The 15,923-nt window shown below is 30.8% G+C and overlaps 1 protein-coding gene across 7 annotated transcripts in view; it reads left to right on the top strand.

Annotated features, from left to right (window-relative positions):
• The window catches only part of LOC148625048 (fibronectin type-III domain-containing protein 3a-like), a 101,381-nt gene that overhangs the window by 70,006 nt on the left and 15,452 nt on the right, over positions 1-15,923 (top strand). For all 7 annotated transcript variants that reach the window (XM_088568244.1, XM_088568243.1, XM_088568242.1 and 4 more), the window contains 8 exons: positions 4,935-5,047; positions 5,617-5,765; positions 7,268-7,327; positions 7,854-7,992; positions 9,529-9,582; positions 12,989-13,110; positions 13,527-13,686; positions 15,320-15,406. In XM_088568244.1, coding sequence (XP_088424370.1) covers positions 4,935-5,047; positions 5,617-5,765; positions 7,268-7,327; positions 7,854-7,992; positions 9,529-9,582; positions 12,989-13,110; positions 13,527-13,686; positions 15,320-15,406 — 884 coding nt within the window. The remainder of the gene's footprint in view (positions 1-4,934; positions 5,048-5,616; positions 5,766-7,267; positions 7,328-7,853; positions 7,993-9,528; positions 9,583-12,988; positions 13,111-13,526; positions 13,687-15,319; positions 15,407-15,923) is intronic.

Here is a 15,923-nt window from a genome sequence, read left to right as displayed (position 1 = left end):
ATCAGTTGTTCTATTAAACTGTGGAATGTATTAAGTTTCATGAGAATTTAGCCTTAATGTCATTTGTCAAAAACTACAAAAGAATGTTTTGATGTCTGGTTGCAAAAAATAAAGAAATTATTTTTGTCTGTTATTTAAAGTCTAGATAAGGACTAGATTGTTCCTAAATTGTTCAAAACAGAGATGGATCAGGTTTCAGAAGAATTAAATCATAATTTCATTTGTCAGAGAATGTTCAAGAATGTCTGAAGAGTTAAAAAATGGAAATGATTTTTTGGACAATTTTTTTCCAAGGACAGACAAGGGAGAGCTTGTTCTTTTATAAGTATCTTTCCTTTGATGTAAATAGACAAATTGCTATGTATGGTAAAATACATTGATAAATGGTTTGGCTTAATCTCTCAATCTTGTAATTTATATTAAAGTTAATGGCATTTATTGGGACAGAGAAAATATTAAATTTCCAATTTTTGATAAGTTAGTCATTAAAGTTTATGCTTAGTTAATTGTGGGTTTTATGAATGTAACTGTTAAAAAGGAAAATTTATGTCTTAGAAATGGATGGGAAAAAAACTATTTTCCATCAAAGCAATTTATTTTGATTTGATTTCTGGCATTTTATCCAAATATTTTCATGCATTTACAATACACCCAATTGATTAGAAATGATGGCCTTAAAGTCCTATATCTGAATGTACTTCTTGGTGGCCTAATATACAGAATTATCAGAAAAGGTCTCCTTAGTGCACTTTAAGTGTTCAGTAATGGATTCACATTAACTTTTCATAGTTCAGGATTGGGTGCTTTTGTAGATTTAGTGTAATTTCAAGCATATAGAATGACACAATTTAAGCTTATAAACCTCATTTGAGTTAGCTGTAAAATTACAGCAAAAATATTTTAAATAATGTAAAGCTTCATGTCTTCCCCCTTTACAAGATATGAAATTTATTTGTTGAGGTCTAATGTTTAAAGCCTTAAAAAGAATTCTAAATTATTGAGTCATTGCTTAATTAAGATATAAAAGTCTGGGACCTTCAAGGTTCAAAATCCCCATTCAACTACTGAAAGCTGGCATATCCAGTGGATAATGATCCAAGCCTTTCTCTTTCATTCATTTCGAGTTCATAGACTGACATCCTTGCACTTTCTACTATAAATCCTGTTAGCAGTAGGTAAATCATTACACAAGGAAATTACAGCAGCATTATTGAAGGGATTCTAGCTGAATGATGGTTCAAACATAGCTTTTAGTATCAAAATATCATATTTTTTCCTAGTTTTCTGCAAATTGATTATTTCAACAGGTTTTAAAAAATCGTATAACAAGGTGGTTCTTTCTTTCTACAAATAAATATTGCAGAGTAGACATTTATGTAGGAATAGCTGAGTTGGCAGATTTTTTATCAGTTTAAATCATATAATTTTCTTCATCCATGTGAGTGTGGGAGGTGCAACATACTTTTGGAAGTCTGTTTAATGCCATAAATTAAAAAAAAATGTTAAGTTTCTTTTTCATGTTTTTCTTTATTTTTTTCTGGTCTGAATATTTTCCCATGTATGTGTGATTTCTGTGTTAATACATGCAAATGAACATTGATGTATTTTGTTTATTAATAGTGCAAGAAAAACAATGATGGATGTTTCTTATCAATTCTAGACAGACAGACCTTCTTTGATCTTCATACCTGGTTTCATTTAATTGACCCAGAACTAAAACAAGGTCAAACACGAAAATTAACAGGGTTTCTCACCTAACTAATCTATCTTGCTTTTTTTTCCATGTCAGCTTAAATTATAAGAACGGTGTTCCATTTCTTACACAATGTACATAGATCTGAAAATGAAAGAAAATTTAAGAAATTTGATTCATATTGCTGATGTGCTTTTTGTAGAAAGGTAGAGATTTGAACTTTTAAATTGTATGATATATAATCTCAGACATAAATATTTAAAGTACTTAGAAGTTTAAGGAAAGTCAATATTTACTGGTTTTAACCTTAAAACAGAGTAGGAAACTCACTCAAATTCTAGCCAGCCCTGAATACAATTTTTCAATATATTTATTATATTGCTATATAATTTTTTGCTAAAATTAGCCAGCCCTGCCAAAAAACAGCCAGTCTTGGGCTGGCAGGCAGGCTACAATTTCTAACTCTGCTTAAAATCTGGAATTTGTAGTCTATGCCTTAATGCGATTTATCATTTAAAATATATATATTTTTTTAATTTTTGGCTGATTCTAAGGTAATGCTTAAAGAAGAAAAGATGACTGGTATATAAAAAACTTGTATTGTCATTTTAACCAGATTTTCTGAATAGTTATCATTGTTACGTTTTGATTAGAGAAGACCCATGCATTTTTAAGAACAAAATATATAAATTAATGATATTCCATCAGTTTGAACATAGTTATAAGCTGGAAAATAAAATGCTGAAAAAGAACTTCATGCATATCTACATGTACAACAATTAACAGTTTGATTATCACATGAAATAGTCTAGACTTGAATATTAGGGAAAAGTAAGTTTAGGTAGAAAAAGACATGTCAAAAAGTCAAAAGTTAATAGGTTCATGTTAGGCTTACGCTTTGATTTATCTTGCTTACCTTAGATATAGTCCTTTGATCTTGTGATATGTTTGTAAGGTTGGTTTCCTCCCTTCTGATTTCAATCCACATCGTTTGTATATATGTTTTACCCTTTAACCTTATGTGAGAATGGGGAGGAATGTAGTTATACATAAGTATTGTAATGCTAATCCTGAAATTGATACATAGAGGATGAAAAATTGTTGGCTTTTGATAGTACTGAAGACCATGACCAAATTTGTCTATAACCTTTTGTTGGTGCTAAGTTCATTAGGGAAAAGAAATAATTATTACTCTAAATCAATTGGTAAAACACATTGCTTCTTTACTTCATCTTCATTTTGTGTTGGTAGAATGAAGTGTCACAAATCAGCTGCACTTTTACCTATGCACTTTGTTTGGTACTTTTCAACAAAACTTTATTGCTCAGTGTGAAAATAATGGGTCAGAATTAAATTGTATATCAAGATAATGCTGTTAGAGATGTTTAAGAGACAAGATTTTGAATGCAGTTATCATGTTTTACCTGTATTTTGTGTTAAAATTGTTATTTTTCTTTCATGATTAGTAATTTTGTTGTTTGAAATTGTTTTTTTCTTTTAAGTCTGTTCTATTATCTTTTCTGTCAAGTTTAATATTTTATTAATCATTATAATATCTAACCTTGCATCGTGCAAAATACCTTTAAAAGCCCATAAAACTAGTAAGTAAGCTCATGTCATACAGATATTGGAACAAAGTGATCAGTTTATATTGAGGCTGATGTAATGTTAATTGCACTACATGCTGTTGGACCAATTATATGGTCATGTCTATACCAAGGTGGTAATTGTTCTACAATGTAATACATATTTATTGCTAGTAACTGCCATTGTTAAACATGGCTGTGTGACAGTAGTAATAGTCTCCTTATTGATTTGTAATTCCTGTTAATTGCCAGTTGTAATTTCCATGGGGTTTGTTGCTAGGTATTGCTGTGACTTAAGATAGTCTCAAGTTTCTGAAGTGACTTTGAAGAGAAGATGGTATTTATTTGTTTTGACAAGTGCCCAATTGACTGGATGTTGTTTTGTCTAAGATTAGTTGTAAAGGACTCTGAAATCTTCTTGGTTAGGTTTAATACACAGATTGAAGGTCAAAACTGATATCCAGAAAAACGTCATTGCTACACATTAACAGAAATGATTCCTGTAGGCAGTTGTTAATTCAAAGTTCTTGCTTCTTAGCTGGATATCAGATATTCACCGTGCCTCAAGGCTGTTTTCATTTTTGATGTGAATGTCCTCAGTCTAAGAAGTTCTCTTGATTTTCATGGCTTGTCAAATTTTGCTATTTCATGAATTTCATTTAAGCATTTCAGTAGAAATTTCAGTTTTGTTAGGATAGGAAATTTTTAGTGTCTCTTGGCCATTTGATTTTTTTTAGTGTAAATCTGTTCAGCCATGTTAGAGTGATTGCCCCCCTTTTTTACTTATACTTTTTTTTTGCTATTTTAATTGTTATTTTCTTTATTTTTTTTTTCCTTTGATGCTACTGGACATTGATATGATTGTTCTTTAGGTTTTGAATGTTATAAATTTTTATCCAAGAAAAAATATGGCTGCTTTTACAAAAAATAGAATGTTGCTTATGGCATCAGGTGAGTGATTCACCCTCTTTAGAGCTTTGTTATTTTATTTTTAGATTAAATCTATTACTTGTCTGAAGTGTATCTAGACACTAGCAATAAACTTACTTTCAGTAACAGATTATTTTGCCAAGATATTGATTAAGTGACCTTTGGTCAGTGTGTCCATTATCTAGATCAATTTAAGCTGCTTTGTATATATACAATTCATAATCTGGTGAAATCTTAATGGTTTTCAGGCTTTATCTTGGAAATGATCATGTTATGGTGTTGATATCTCTGTAAGGCACCTTGTGTAGATAGTAATTAATAATTATATGGTGTCCCAGGTGTGATATAAAACATTGGTAATGGAAGGTTAAGAAATATTAGACTGATGCTGTTATAATTTTATGGTAGTGAAACACAGTGGTGGTCTTGACAAAACTGTTTTCATCTTTGTCCCTGTATGTTGAATGGAGTTCAATCACAGTCCAAAGCTATTCAGTTTTGCTCAAAAAGTAAATTTAAATCTTTATAACCTCCTTCTGGATTGTATCTAGCCGGTACTTCTTTATAATTCATTGGTACTGGCTTTAATTTTTTGTAGTGTTTCTCGTCTATTATAGTATACTTGAATCCTCCATTCTCTGCTTTCAGGTTGCTTTTTGGGTTTGTGAAGTTGTATCAGTATAAATTCTATGCCTGTTACTTTTAATATCTCTTTTTTTTTCTAGGTATGAATGGTGATATTCATCCCCCTTGCCCTCCTGACACTGGTCAGACACAGGAACTGGAGGAAGAGAGAAGAGTTATACAACAACAGCTATCCAACATGCCAGAACCAGCAGTTAGTATATATAAAACCAGTTGGCATGTATAGAATTTGTTCAGTACACAATCCTAATAAAAAGCACTCATTAAGATAAATTAGACTGTCAAGAAAGTATCATTATTCTGTCTAGTAGTATTGAATAAGTGGTTGGTTAGGGCTTTCTGTTACATGCACATCAACCTGGCATGGTATTATCTTATGGATAAGATAAAAATCAACAGAAAAACGGAAACAAATACAAATTACCAATAAAAAATGTGAGGAATACATTTTATAGATGCATTTTGGTTATTTGAAGAATAAAAAAAAATAATAAAAACACTAAAAAAAAAAAAAATACACACACACACACACACACACAAACAAAAATTGAGGTATGGACTATGTAAAAAGACACAAAAACAAATAAAAACAAAAACAAAACAAAAACAAAAAAAAAACCCCAAAAAACAACAAAACGTTATTGTTTAAATAGCATATATCAAAGTAAACATGAAGGAAAAAAGGAAATATAATGAATGCAACATAACAAGCTATCTATATAAGAATATATAGATCATATTAATTTGGTAATTTGATTGTAGGTGGGTGATGTAGAGTCTAGAAGTGCTGTGATACAACTGTCACCTCCTGAATATGACAAAAATGAATTTGAAATTGACCCTGCAGATTTCAGATATGAACTGTTACTGTCTGACAAAGGCAAAGAAGGGAAATATAAACTAGTTTATAAGTAGGTTTTAACAGTTTATTTCTTCTTTCTTGACCTGCAAAGGTGCAGATGACCTTCTTGACCTGCAAAGGTGCAGATGTCCTTCTTGACCTTCAAAGATGTATATGTCTAAATTATGTTCAAGGTCTTCTCTGTATGGTAACCTGACTATAATAACACTTAAAATCAGAATAAAATCACAGAAATTTTCATCAAAATGTTTCCAGTTTCGTGTTTTAAACAATAATTAGAATCTTTGTTCAATTGGTGGAAAATTCTGCATTTGATAAGCTTCAAGTTAGATTTCAATAACCAGATTTGTCTTTTAAGTTGTTAAAGCTTTTGAACCTAAAACCTTTGATCTAGATCCAGAGTGTTTGTGTACTGTATACTAACTTGTATGTACTAGGGAAAAACTAAGGGGTCAATTACCCTGTGGAATTAACATAATTGGAACAAGTTGATTTGATCATTCAGCTGCTGCTATGAGTTGGGTGGTATTTAATTCCCTTTTCACACTATTATTTAGTAGTGTCTAATTTAAAGTATTTATACCTATACAGTACTTGGTGAAAGGGGTTTTATTGTGTCTGTCAAGTGTATAAAGGTCTTAATAATTTTGTAGTCTGTGTTAGAAAGGGATTTACTAACCCTTGGCTGTGTCATACCCTAAACTACTTCTATCCTCCAATGCTTTGAAATAGGATGGTATATAGTGATCATGGTCTATGTCTGTTTGGCCATTCACTCCTTTTTTGTTATATTTTTCTTCTCTATGATTTGATTGTAAACTTGAGCAATGTCAACCAGTGTTTGATGATTGACTTTTAAAAATGTATTGACCTTATAGAATTTGGATGATCTGATCACAGTTTTTTCTAGTTACTGCGTAGGAATGATATGATTTTTTTTGGTACTTATATTTAAAACTCTTTAAATCTGTTGAAACTGTTTTAACCAATTAAAATTTAGGAAAGACCTGTTTTTCCTTAGTTTAAAGTTTCAGTTTAATTATTTTAAAAGTTGTTTTGAATCATTATGTAGAAATTATTGAGATTAATGTTGGCTATTTTTTCATTATGCTCTGTTTGTTGTTTAAATAAGACTCTTTGAAGTTCAATGTTGAAAGAAACAATGATATTATGTTTTAACAAAAATTGTTGAGTGGAGGTGGGTCACATGACAAAGCAGGTTGCTTTGAGATATTTAATACTTGGCCTGTGGTCTTTGTAGAATCAGAAATAATAACGAACTTGATGTCATTCACAAAGAATAATTTGTTTTCAAAATTGTTTCAAATTAGTTCAATTTGTGAGGATAAATAGATAAAGAAAAGAAAAATGATTAGAATGAGAACAAGATATTTTGTATTGTAGATTATTAAGTCTTATATAATAGCTGTATATACCACAAGATCTTGGGGTTTGTATTCTGTTATTTGCCTGTACCATGGTGGTTCATTACAAATTTAATATTGTAAGAATTGAAATTGACCAATTCATCAGTCATAAATTCTATTTCAGTGGTGATGCTACAGAAATAACATTAAAAGATTTGAAACCAGCCACTGATTATTTTTTACGGTAAGAATTTTTAACAGAACTACACACTGGGGTGTCAAAAAAGTGTTTTAAAACTGAAGCTACTCAGAGTTGCCATAAAATATTATTTATAGGCTGGGTATTATCATTGGTTCAAATTTACTATTAAAAGTGATGAAATGTTCATGACTTTTCCAAATTTCAAAATTAATTGTCCATTTAGAAAATCAAAAGTTCATAATTAAGTGACTATTAAAAGGGTTGAAGTTTCAGGACCCAGATTGAAAGAGATTTCAAACGATTAAGGTCAGAAATAGTGGCAACCTGAACCTTGAGACTACCACTATTGCCAAGCACATAGCATCATGAAAAAGATACTAACTGAATTATATTACTATACACAATATACCAAAATGACATCGTGCTGCACCCAATGATTCTTTATTCATCTCATATCTTTCATTGAAAAGTGCAAAGCTCAGTTAACACACAATTCAAAGGAAAATTGTAACTTATCAATGATCTTCTGTGGTGACTAAATGTAATTGGACTCGATATGTTTTTGCAGAGTGTGTACATCACTTGAGGATCTGAAGGGTAAACCTACCAAGGCTGTACAGTTTACTACGGGAATATGTGAACCAGACTCTCCTGCAGTCCCTAAACTCTCCTCAAAAACAAAGACTTCCATTACATTGAAGTGGAATGTAAGTATATTTAGATATACAAATGTACTGTTAAGAAATTCATTCTTAAATGATACAGTCTCTCTGTATTAAATTTTATAATCTTTATAATCTGTCTACTATTCTCTATCCATTTGCAGGTGGATAGTGAATGAATATTTGGTAGTAGTGGTATTAATTTAAATGAGTACTTATTTTTTAGAGAGACTTGTAGCAGATCTAAGATGTATACATTTGTATGCCTGAACAATTAGGTGTCAGCTTTGACTGTTCATTGCTGTGGTACCTTGTGAATGTATACATTTGTATTTTCTGTAGTTTAAACCTAGAGAAAGCCTGTAGAAAGATTTCGTTCTCTGAACTTGTCTGTCTGTACAGATAAAAGTTGGTTCAGGTTAAGAACATGCTTCACATGATTTTCTACTTTTTTTTTATATAAATAATTATGTTCTGATAAGATTGCTTGTATTTTAAGTTAGAAAATGTGAAAAAAGAAATTCTTTACCATGTTGTATGAGATATTTAGATTTTTTAATGGTTCCATGGCTGGAGCAATCTGAGTAATTAAATTCTCCCCTGTCAGTGTAAATCTGTGCTATCAGTACTTGGTTAACTCAGTAGTTAATGATTGTTCATTCATTAACACTACCAGTGTAAAGATAATGCATATTTCCCTCCAGACTTAACCTGTAAAACAGAACCCCACATCAATGGGAAAGTTCGCCTTTGCTATTTACAAAACCTACATTCTACCGTCATCAGGATCAAAATTCTTCAACCCAAGTTCAGTAACTGTCAATCATGTTACATAAAATCTTTCCAAATTATCTGGAAATGAGAAGAGCAGAGACAGAAGGAAGATCTAATGACTTATTCAGTAACAGATCTACCTGTTGCACCTGATATTTATCTAATTTACTGCTCTCAAGCAGCAGGAAGGCTGATATGTTAACAGATTATAGCTTTGATGGAGGTCTGTTAAAAAACCTGTCTACTTTCACTTTACTAGTGGGAATGGTTTAAAAAGATACTTTCACTTTCAACCAGGTTTCCCATTCTGTTGGATTAGTCCTGAAAAATGCAGGTGCTAATCTTTTCTGAAGTCTTTGATCGTCAAATTTTATAATTTTGAATTTGTCTTTGGTTTTAGCATGGGATTGGCAGTAGCTTCATCTGCTTTGTTTTTACATTTGCACTTCAACAAATATTTCCCTAGATGAAAATAAAAAGTTGACAGATGTCTATTGGATTGAAATGAAATGTGGTCATGTAGCAAATTCTTGACCATTATTTCATTTCATTGTACTATGAATGGTCAGTTAGAACAGCCTTTTGGGTCCTTTTAAATATGCAATGACAATGTGGAAAAATGAAAGATCGTGATCCAAAAGCCTCTCAAAAGTTATTCCTGTTTATAACTTAAGATGACAGATGAAATATGCTGTATGTGGCTTTGTTTGTAGAATAGAACACTTAGTCTGTGTTATCTGACTAGTCAGTTGTTTTATGATAAGATTACTGAAATGTTTTTCTAATCTCTGATGTCTGTATTTTCAGGCTCCCTGTGAGAATGGGTCAAAGATAACTAGTTATGTACTGGATTATGATAAGGTAATACTGATTCCAATGGATTAGACTATATCTACTTTGAAATCTGTTTCAATTTAAATGTTGGTATACTCCGTGATATCTTAACCTCCTGATAAAACCTTGAAAGTTGTTAAATATAAATCTGGAGTAGACTGGAAAAGTGATTGTAGAAACCTGTCTTAACTCTATAAAAATTGAAAGTCTGTTTTGCACAAGGTATCGTATCTTTCCAACACTGGTAATAATCATCTACTAAAACAAAAATGACATATTGGTTTCAAATGTGATTTGTTTAATTCTGATTTCCCTGTACTTGCATCAACAAATATCTCTTCTCCATTTAAACTTCTTGACAGACTACCTAGAGATATATTTCAAAATCTTTAATGGTGTTTGTTTTCTGTATAAACATAAGATGAGTAAGTTCCAATTTCACAAAATAAATTCTATTTCTATTGGAGTTCTGCCCAACATACAATCTACTCATGTGAATCAGTCTTCTAAAGGTTAAGTGCATTTTCAGAAATAGGAGATTTTTGCAAGCACTTGGACCTTTTCTTTAATTACATCCAGATGAACTAATTATCATTGCAGCAAAGAGTATATGATGTATATAATGTTTTTGTTATTTCTTTAAATTTGAAGTACATAGGCTTGTTAACCACATGTCCTTAATGTCATTGTTGCCAAGTACTTCTAAGAATCTCCAATGTTATGTAATTGGATTACCACTAAATGTCTGCATTATAAATTGAGAAGGAAATGGATGCTTTCATTTAAATTGTTTATAATTATTTTAACCCTATTTTGTTATAATGGAATTCCGCTATTTTTCCTTGTTACCAATATGCACACCACACAGACGTGCTCAGAACAGACCTAACCTTGATAATTCTGTAGACTGCCTTTATCCTGTAAGTTTTGTTTGCCAAAAGCGTGAAGAAGTTGTCACTACCATTTTAGATGTCTTAATAAAGTAACTATTTCCCTGTCATGTCATGCTTGGGTCTATAAATAGCTTTAGCTCCCATGTACATTTCAAATCCTGTTGTAAATTACATGAAGGTGTGTAAAATAATGAGGAAATGGTCTGTTTTTGACAGGGGATAGTTATAAACTGACTACCAATTAGAAAGATACATGTATAACATGTTGAAAGATTAAAGACTTGATGTTTTGTTATTCTGTCTGAAAATGTGTGAATAGCAGAATTATTGTGGTGACACATTTGTCTGATTCAGCAATATAGGTCTAAGTAATTTGTTTTTAAGGTTTTTTGCCTATCACAACTGCCATTCATTTTTGTAATTACACACATGTCCTTAGTATTGAGTTTAAGCATGTTGAAAAATCTATTGTTTGGTAATCATGGGCTCAATAAAAAAGTACTTTATTTATTGGTTTTTAGTTTTGTTCTCATAACAAAAAAAAATATTGAACCAATACTGGCAACTTCTATGGAAATTTTATGTTGAGACTTCCCTAACTTATTTGATCTGCATTTTTATTTGTTGCAAAATATTTCACAGTTTTAATTTGTGTCAGTGGGACATTTTGCTTCAAAAATACATCTTAACTGATGACTTCTTTGACTTGAAACCTGTATATATATATATATAGAGCTTATTTCTGTACACATGCACTTACTTCAAGTAGTTCAAAGTTCAATTAGTTTTAATTACAGGAAAAACCTATTTGACATAATATTTTCATGCTTGCTTTCATACATAAGTTTAATATAACAATTAAGTACAGGAAAAAATCCCTTAAGGAGATTAAGAATGTATTTACATTAAGAAATATACACCTTTTACAAGTGTGATTGTTGGCAAATAATGTGCCAATTTGTCTTAGGGCAGTAAATTATTTCTTGGCTGAATTTTGTTTTTTGCTCTAAGGAAAATTGAGGACAGTTTTTTTTTAATTTTCATTTCTTAAGAGGAGACCAAGGATAAGGGACATTACTCTTACAAATCATTGGAACGTTTGTGTAAAACATTTTACATCAATCTCATCTAAGCATCTTAGTAACTTGAATTGATTTCATTCTATTTCAAAGGAATGCTTTGTAGGCTTTGGTGAAATTGAATAATGATACAAACATGTCACTGATTTCAAGAGTTGTGTCCCTTACCCTAGATCTACCTCCTTAAACCAGTGAATTCTTTATGGTTTCCTTTTTTCATCCAAATTGAAGATGGAGAACAATTTGACTTGTAATTAGGGTTTTCCCCTGTCAAACATACTGAAAGCTACTTTTAGGGAGTGCCTGACCCAGGAATGCTCAATAACCTCATTAGCATGTACATTAAATCCATTTGGTTACAATGGAAATAGGGAAGGTACAGTTGCACTCAAGTGAATTAAATACAACCATATGTGCAATGTAGTGAAGTTTACAGTTCATGCCCACTAGTTGAATATTCAATACCAGGAGCATGGGAGAACTCTACAGTTCGTGCCAACTAGTTGGTTTTTTAATTTTAAAATGAATTTTATCCAATTTGACCGGACTTTTGGAAGTAGTTTACAAATGAACAATTAAAGTGTGTTGCCAACTTTTCAAGTGGTCATTCATGATTCAGAATCAGCTTTCTCTTTGATTCAAGTGGTTCATGACATGAAATAGACTCAGAGCAATCAGCTGTTATTTTGAAATTTAAATGATGAATTATAAATATGTCATGATGTTTAAAAGTTTGAAGTAGGAAAGAAGTTTGTTTTGAGAGTTATTCATGTCCAGCATTGACATATTTATGGACAAGAAATTGTTTATTGTGTAAAACATTAGAAGAAAAAACAAGGGTTTTGTCAAGAACATTTCTGTTCATAGCTTTAAGAAGTTTTTAGATGCTTATTAAGTAGTATAGAAGTGGAACATTATGATGTAACTATTTATACTATTGGCAAGTACAAGTTACATTTGGCAATATCTTCTGTTTATTTTTTTTTTATAGTAAATAGAGGACACTAACAAGAACAAGTAAATAACAAAATATGCTTAAAAATAAACCAAAATCAGACAGGTGGTGATTCATGCATGTCAAAAACCTACCAAATTTATTTCTACTTCTCATTCAGTAATGGTTACAGACCACAAAACTGGTCATTGTTTTTTTTTTTTAGGAAAAATTTATATAGATTGTGGATGACATTGGCACTTTGCAAGAGTTATTATTCTTGATTTGTTTGATTTTAGTGTGAGTTGAATGTATGTTTTTCTCAGAAATACAGATCAAAATATAGAAATGACTATAGTTGCATGAAATTATAGCGTATGTAGACCGAAAAAGAATCGTTTGCTTGATGGGTTTTTCTACATGAATCACCTCTACCATTGACAGTGTCTGAATTTTGTATGGACTGGTACTTAAGCAAATTCGAATATTTACAGGACAATAAATGTACATTATTTATTTGTTGACAGGGTCTTGGAGATGGGTTTATTGAAGTTTACAGTGGTTTACAGCGACAGCATAGGGTGTCCAAGTTACAAGCATCTACAAAGTATACATTTAGGGTAGCGGCAATAAATAATGTAGGGAAGAGGTGAGGAAATATAATCATACAGGCTAAAGCATGCTTTAAAGCAATTAGAAATCAAGTAATGAAAAAAATAGTGTGAATTTTCAGTCCTTGTGAATGAAATCAAAGAAGTATTGAATGTGAAGTTTATTTTGACTAAGTCAAAAACTGTTATTACATCATTCAAAGATAAAGAAAATGATATATTTTGCTTGCATAAAATTTTTCAGTATGGTGTCAACATATTTACAACAAGGGAGACAATCCATCCTTTCTACTTGCATTGAAATAGCATTAATTATTTAGATATGAAATACTCATTGATTTAATCTGATAATGGAATGTGAAACTTTTATGTTAGTTTGGCAAAATAATATTTACTATTGGTCTGTAGTTGTATTGTTTCAGTAGTTTTGATAGATTTTGTTTTATTTATTCAGTTCATATAGTGATGCAGTGCCGTTTTACACAAGTGGGAGTGTTCCTAACCAACCAGACCCACCCATGTTATCAGATCCTTCTGTCAATTCACTGATGATATCATGGATAAAGAGACCTAATGAGGATTCATTCCTTCTTCAGATGGAGGATGAAATAACTGTAGGTTTACATGGTGCAAATTTCTTTTACAGTGTGATATTAAAATTATTTTGGTAATTTCATGTCCTCTTGGCAAATTGGTAAACATATCTGAGGAACTGTGTAAGCTTATAAGATAAAAAAAACCCTGAATGGACCTGGAGGGTATTACAGATAAAAATCAATAATTATAGGTCATTTCCTTCTTTAAAACTTATTTAAAATACATTAGAAAGATCTATTTGAGTTCCACAGTTTTTCTTCCTAATAGTAAGATGTTCCTCCCAGAAATTAAAAAGGAAAAAAAGAAATACATTTTGTAAACAAAAACTTCTGCCCCGATATGAAATTTTACTATATTTTGGGTAGTTTATTATTTGCAAAAAAGTTTCTTAAAGAGTTTCATAAAACATTTACCCGTTTTCTGTGATTTAAAAAAAAATCCAAGTATATAACATTTTATTCATTAGAAGAATATGCTGGTTTATAACTTGTCATATTTCTCCAATCCAATTTAAACTTCTTAAGACATTAGCCTCTGGTTACCTTTGTGTGTACTTCAGTAAAGGAAATAGTATAAGTGGCTTAATAGGAAATGAAATAAGTGGCTGGTCACCCGTTGATGGTACTGACTGTACAACTTATATTCATTGACCTGTAAATCACCGGATTAAGAGGGGGTTGTTAAGTTTTGTTTTGTGCTGACCTAAATTTGATTGAAACCATCTCTTTAAAGCAAAGAATATACATTTTTTGAACAAAATTAAAAAAAAAAAAAAAGTTAAAAAAAACGTGGTTAAGATTAAGGCTTTCAAATACATGATAATTTTGACGGAAAGTTATAGAAGAAAGATACTGCAACCTGTCTGTCAAAAGATGAAAAAAATGTAAAGTAGGCTGTCAGGGCTTTTAATTAGAACAACATCATTAAATTGAATCAGTGTCAATTTCTTCTAAGGTCTTTTTTTTTGTTGTTAAATGTATTACATGCATGAAAGTTTGAATGGAAAATGTTATCTTCTTATTTGAAGAATTTATAGTGGTTTGAAAATGACTCAATTTTAGAGTTACATTTACCCCAAAAGTTTAAATGTATTTCTAAATGTCAATGTAGTTTTGAAAATTATTGTCATGTTTAATGTGCTTAGTCATGGCTGAGAATATGTGCATGCGTGACATTAGACCATTGAATTATTTCTCAATGTCAAAGCATTACCATTTCAAGGATGTTCATGTGGTCATGTAGACAAATATTGAAATGAAAAATGCTGTTCATGAAATTTAAGTTATGCAATTATCGTGTCAAAAAGATAACTATGCTATAACTATAGATACTAGATAACTATAATGTGCTAACTTATTGAAGTTACATCAGTTGAACCACCTTATAAAATATGTATCCTATTACTTATTTGACACACAGTTAAGTAGCATGTTCATTTCTGTTTACTATAACATTTTAAACAAAATATCAAAAATAAAAATTTGTAGCTGTCCAACTAAGTATCACATATTGCATGATTCTTAGCTTGAGAGCTATGAAAACCTGATAAGATTTTTTTAGGGTTCATGTTTCAGTGTTTTCCTTTTGGATTGTGTATGTACTGTTTTTTTGTTGGTTTTGTAAAATGACTATTTATAATTCTGGTTTCAGGGTCATGGTTTTATTCCAGTATACAATGGGGCACAGCTTGGTTACAGGGTTACAAATCTAAGAAGGAACACTGATTATAAATATAGGGTAGGGTTTTTATTACCTGTGTATCCAACATCTTATAAGTTAGTGGTGAGACATTTCATTTGTACATTTACATTCACTAATATTTATTTTGTCAAGTAACAAAATCACACATTTCAAAGAATTTTTTTTCAGTCCCACATACAACCCATGCACAAAGTTTTTTTCTTTAATGATTTTTTTGAAAATTTAACACTTCAGAAAAAGAAGTTTGTATGTACATGTTTGTATATGTGGAAACATTACATTGAAATCTAGAGATGTACATGGTCAATATATTGAGGAAAAATACCATAATTGTTCAGTGTAGGCAAAAAGTTCTAAAAAGGTGGGGAATACCAGTTTTCATTAGTCACTGGGTTCATGCATTCAAACATTTACAGATTTAAACAATGTGCTGTTTGTGTATAGGATTAATTTGAATATTTCCTTTTGTAATGAAGTCTTTTTATTGTGGCTAGAATTGAGTGGGTGGGTTAAGTTTTAGGAAATTTAACTATTTCAAATTGATATCCTTACT

Source organism: Perna viridis, chromosome 2 (assembly GCF_037379345.1).
Source record: "Perna viridis isolate PV_CMFRI_1.1 ecotype Kerala chromosome 2, ASM3737934v1, whole genome shotgun sequence".
NCBI classification, from domain to species: Eukaryota; Metazoa; Mollusca; class Bivalvia; order Mytilida; family Mytilidae; genus Perna; species Perna viridis.
The sequence above is the reverse complement of the archived record's forward strand: the minus strand, read 5'-3'. Positions and strand labels throughout refer to the sequence as shown.